We start from the raw sequence: 4847 nt of genomic DNA, 5'->3' as shown, positions 1-4847 counted from the left end.
GGTCCTCGGCAGGCCGGAGTCTCGGCTCCTGGGAAGGGCCAATCCTGCCCTAGCGCCCCCGCTCACGGGAACAGGTCCTGGTCGTGGGAGGTGGCCGAGGGGGGCAGCCCGCAGAGCGAGGAGGGCGACGCGTCTGGCGAAGACCCGGGCTCCCTGTCGCTGCCCTGCTTGCACGTGCTGAGTCGCAGGAGGCTGGAGCAGCGCAGGGCCAGCTCCAGCGCGTCCAGCCAGCAGCGGCCTGCGTGGGGGAAGGGGTGTGTGTGACGCAGCCCCGCCCCGGGGAGCGGCCCGCCCGGCTGGGGCCGCCCGCACGGCCAGCTCTCCACCTGGAAGGCCAACCCTTCCGCGCTTCCTCCGCAAGGAGTCCCTGCTCCCTCCGCCTTCCGTGGGGCGCCCCTTCCCTGCCCGGGGGACAATCTGCCCCACCCCTCTAGTGGGGAAAGCGCCCTTCGCTTCCGCCTGTCCTCACCGAAGAGTCCCCTGTGCCTCCCTGCAGGAAGCTCCCCTCCTTGCCCCGACCTTTCAGGGACCCCTGACCTCCCAGCCCGGAACCAGCCACCCCGCCACCGCCCCCTCCCCGTCGCGACAGAGATCGCGGTGTCCGACTGCTCACTACTCTTCTCCCCCAGAGAGCATGGGCTTCCCTGTCCGTCACGGGGCCCACGCGGGGTCTAACACAAGAGTCGGGGGCTGGGGAAACGAGGGGGGAATTCAAGGGACCCGGGACAGCCGCGAGGGAGCGCGAGTGTGCGGCGTCTGACCACCAGGGGGCGCCGTGCACCAGCGGGTCCGTCGCTGGCCCAAGACTCCGAGCTGGAAGGGCCGGAGCCCGAGGGTCAGCTCAGGCCGCCTGGAGCGCTGGTGGGCTGGGAGCCCTTCACCCCGCTTCCCGCTCCCCATCCCCTCCGGAGGTCCCCGCCCGAAGAGCTTGGGGTGGGAGAAGCCGCTTTACTCCCAGCAGCCACTGGAGGGCGCTCCAACCACGTGCGATGCCCCTGGGAGTGGAGACGCAGCCCCCTCTCCAGGCTCCACCCCTTTCTTGCTGGGATGCCTCAGTTTCCTCATTGTCAAATGTGGATGATTACAGTAGAACCCATTGATTCAATGGTGTCTGGCACGTTGGCGCTAATTGTTCCCTGGTTGCTTTTTATAAGGTCATCGAATTCTTATAATAATGTCTGGGGAGACAAGTGCTGTTATTCACATTTTGCCATGGGGAAACTGAGGCTCACAGAGGGACTAGTGAGTGGCTGACCCTGGGCTCGTCCCCTGACGGCAGGGTGCCTCCTTCTTGGGTGGTGGTGAAGGGGCCTGAACCTGGTCTGTAACCCCGTGGGGCGGAGCCTCACAGGTGCTGCCCTGAGACCTGGGCTCACCATCCAACTCGGAGGTAGGACTCACCATCCAACTCGGAGGCAGCCCTGAAGATCAGGTAGCTGCTGGGGAGGGGCTGCGTGATGGAGCCCACGCTCTCGCCTTTGGGGCCCTGGAGAGGCAGAGACCCAGTGTCACCCGAGGGGACACCCAGGGACACGTGGAAACACAGGTCATGCAGTCATCCAGGCCCACACTTAGGCACACAGAGCACTTTGGGGTCTCGGGACCCCCAGGCGGAGTCGAGCACCCAGCCACACAGAGGCCGAGGCCAGCGGCCAAGAGCGGGTGCGGAGTTTTCTGTCTCTCATTGGCTGACTCCCCAATTGGGCGTGGCCAGAATCGGGATATGCAAATCAGGATGCCCAGTTAAGTTACAATTTTGGAGAACTAATAAATATGTTTTATTAGTTTAAGTATATCCTGTGCAATATTCGGGATATACTCATACTAAAAAACTATTTGCTGTCTCTCTGAATCCCAAATTTAGCGGGGCATTCTGGCTCTGATCTGGAAATGTGACCCGGCCGGTCCTGGGCTGGGCGGCCCTGTTAGGAGGGCTGAGGTCCGGCCAGGCGCAGCCACACGTGGGGCCCTGTTCCTCCGCCTCTGGACACGGCTCCAGGTGTGATGTTGACCCTATCGTGTCCCCTGGCCCTGAGCACCACCATGTGCTCTACCTGGAGGGCCACCAACCACAGCTGATGCCCTTGCCGTCGGGACTTAACCCAGGCCCCCCAGGTGTGTGGCAACGGGCCCTTCTGGACCGACAGCCTGCTTCTGGACGCCCTGTGGTGGGGGCGCCAGGACGGGCCTCCTGCCAGCCCATCTCCCACACGGCTCCCCATGGGGCCTCTCTCCCGGTCCGGGGCCTGGCCCTCCGGAGCCCCCTCCGCCCCTGCCCCCTGCCCCCCGCCCCAGTGGTACCTTCACGGCCCAGACGGACTGGTCCAGCGGGTGGAAGAGCTTGAAGCAGAAGCCGTCCTTCTTGGAAGGTCGCTCGAGGAGCTCGCAGCAGTGCAGGAGGACCGTGCCCACCCACTGGCCCACCTTGGGCGTCTTGTAGATGAGCAAGACCCCCGGCTTCAGCACGCACCACAGCTTGGTCCAGCTCTTCAGGGTCCCTCGGATCTGTGTGGAGGGGCGCTGGCCTCAGTGCCGGGAGGGCCGAGGCCCCAGGGACATCTGGACGGCTTGGGGAGGGGCCAGAGCAGGGTGGGACTCTGGGCTGGGCAGAGGTCCCTTTTAGTTTTTAAAAGGAGCGCATAAATAATAGTGAATCCTAAGAAATGCACTGCAGCCAGGAACAGATCTCCTGGCTGAGTTCATGAAGCTCAAGGCCGGGTTCAGTTTCAAGTTCAGGTTCAAGGCCCTCCGAGGGGCCTAGGAGCAACTAGCAATGAGTTGTGACTGTTGTAAGGGTCAGCTTTGTGAAATGTGAAACTTGTCGTTTCTTTTCTCGTTCTAAATACATGTTTCCTTTTGTACCTGATTTTTATTCTTGGTTTTGTGGGAACACATGCAAGGATCCCACGCAGGCTCAGGGCTCTGCGAGCGACCAGACTTGGGGCACTTGTCTGGTGGGTTTTTCACGGCAGCTCCCCCTGCACCCATATGGAGGGGGAAACTGAGGCTCAGAGACTGAGGGCCTCACCCACGGCCTCAGTGAGGCCTGGACACAGGCCCCGACCCCAACCCTGGTCCTTGCACATGGAGCCCGAGTGTGGCCTTCTTTCCTCTGTGCCATAGCAGAGGACTCTACGGGCACGCTGGGACCCCCACCAGCAGGCCAGCCCCCATCTTAATTGGACATGGGGTCTCGGTAGAGGTAGGCAAATCCAGACGAGGCCACACTGGAGTAGGTGGGCTCTGATCTCCTTGCTCACCCTGAGAACAGGACACAGAGACACAGAAGGGCCATGTGCAGACAAGGCAGAGGCTGGAGGGGTGTGGCACAAGGCCAGGAACCCCGGAGCCCCCCGAGGCTGGGAGAGGCAGGAAGGACCCTCCCGTACGGGCTTGTGAGGGGGCCTGGCCCACAGCATCTTGGTTTGGGACTTCGGCCTCCGGAACTGGGAGAGAATACATTTCTCTTGTTTTAAGCCGCCAGCTTGCGGTCATTTGTTGGGCAGTCCCAGGACAATGACAGATTTGCAGCAAACAGATATGCTAAACTGTCTCACGAGTGGCTGGGGACATTGCACCGTCCCTTGATGAGGCCTATGCCAGGACCACGCGCGTGCCCGGCGTCCCCACCTTCAGGCTGTCGGCCATGATGACAGCGCTGGGGTCCGTCAGGGCACTGAACAGCTGCTTCGAGGCTCGCTTCTTCTCCTGCCGGTAGCTCTCCTTCTGTGCCTGGGCCGGGGGACCCAGTGGGCGAGTCAGGGGAGGAGACACCGGGCTGGCCAACCCCAGCAACTCCTGCCCTCCGCAGTTCAGCCCGGGGACGTGGGACAGGGGCCGAGGATGAGGATGGGGGCAGGGACAGGAGAGGATGTGGAGGGCATGGGGGTGGCCAGGGCACGGTCTGTCCCCTGGGGGTGGTGGCCTCACTGACCCAGGTGCCCATTCGTCTGACAGGTGACACACTCATGCCCCTCTCCAGGCCCACGCCTACCTTGAGAGTTTCCTTCTTGGTGACTTTGGCTGTCGGGGACACACACTCCTTGTCTGACCCGTTGCACAGCCTGTAGTCCACCTGCAAGAGAGAGACCGGGTTGGGGGTGGAGGGGTCTGGTCTGGGGCTATGGTGGGGGTGGGGGGGTGTGGTCTGGGGCTGTGGCGGGGCATGGGGGGTGGGCAGGGTGGAGAGCTGGGCTAGTGATCTGTGATCACAGCCAGGTTGTGATCACCTATGCCCTGCAGAGGGAGAGTGTGGCACAGAGAGGTTCGGTGACTTGCCCGGGTCACACAGCTCATGCAGGGGTGAAGGGAGACTGACCTCAGTCGGTCCCCCTCCTGAGTACACTCTCTGAACCAAGTAAGAACATTCCAGACCATAGGGAGACAGAGACACGGGACAGGCCCCTGTGTGAATCTGCTCTCGAAGCAGTCTTCGAGCTGCAGTAGGAGTGACCCAGACTTCGGCCGGGCGACAGGCGTCCAGGGGCCAGGGCTGACCTTGCAGCTGCCCTCCTGAGGGGCTGGGCTCTTGTGCTCGGCCCCCCGGGCTCCCTTGGCACACGCTGTTCCCCGGCCTGGAATGGTCTCCCTGCTTTTGGGGAGCTCCCACCCCCCGCCCCACCGAGCTGCTTCCCCAGAAGGAAGCCTGCTGACTGCCCTGCTGGTATCAGACCCTGATGACACACACTGCCCGTGGCTGGCCCAGCACCTTTCGAAACGATAGTCACAGACATTTTTGATTATTGTCCGGGAGTAAGAGCCCAGTAGCCCCTTGGCACCAGTGGCTGGGTGCTCGGTAAGCACCTCGAATGAATGAATAAATGAATGAATGAATGAGTGAATAAGCT

General features: G+C 62.4%; 1 protein-coding gene across 1 annotated transcript in view; it reads right to left on the bottom strand.

Moving 5' to 3' along the window:
• Window positions 1–4847, bottom strand: part of OSBPL5 (oxysterol binding protein like 5) — a 34617-nt gene that overhangs the window by 23449 nt on the left and 6321 nt on the right. Inside the window, exons 2-6 of the mRNA XM_023537358.1 lie at window positions 3995–4075; window positions 3631–3732; window positions 2302–2505; window positions 1402–1486; window positions 67–238 (exon numbers count right to left, since the gene is read on the bottom strand). Of these exons, the coding sequence (XP_023393126.1) occupies window positions 67–238; window positions 1402–1486; window positions 2302–2505; window positions 3631–3732; window positions 3995–4075 (644 nt within the window). The remainder of the gene's footprint in view (window positions 1–66; window positions 239–1401; window positions 1487–2301; window positions 2506–3630; window positions 3733–3994; window positions 4076–4847) is intronic.

This window comes from Pteropus vampyrus, unplaced genomic scaffold (genome assembly GCF_000151845.1).
Source record: "Pteropus vampyrus isolate Shadow unplaced genomic scaffold, Pvam_2.0 Scaffold187, whole genome shotgun sequence".
Classification (NCBI taxonomy): domain Eukaryota; kingdom Metazoa; phylum Chordata; class Mammalia; order Chiroptera; family Pteropodidae; genus Pteropus; species Pteropus vampyrus.
The sequence above is the reverse complement of the archived record's forward strand: the minus strand, read 5'-3'. Positions and strand labels throughout refer to the sequence as shown.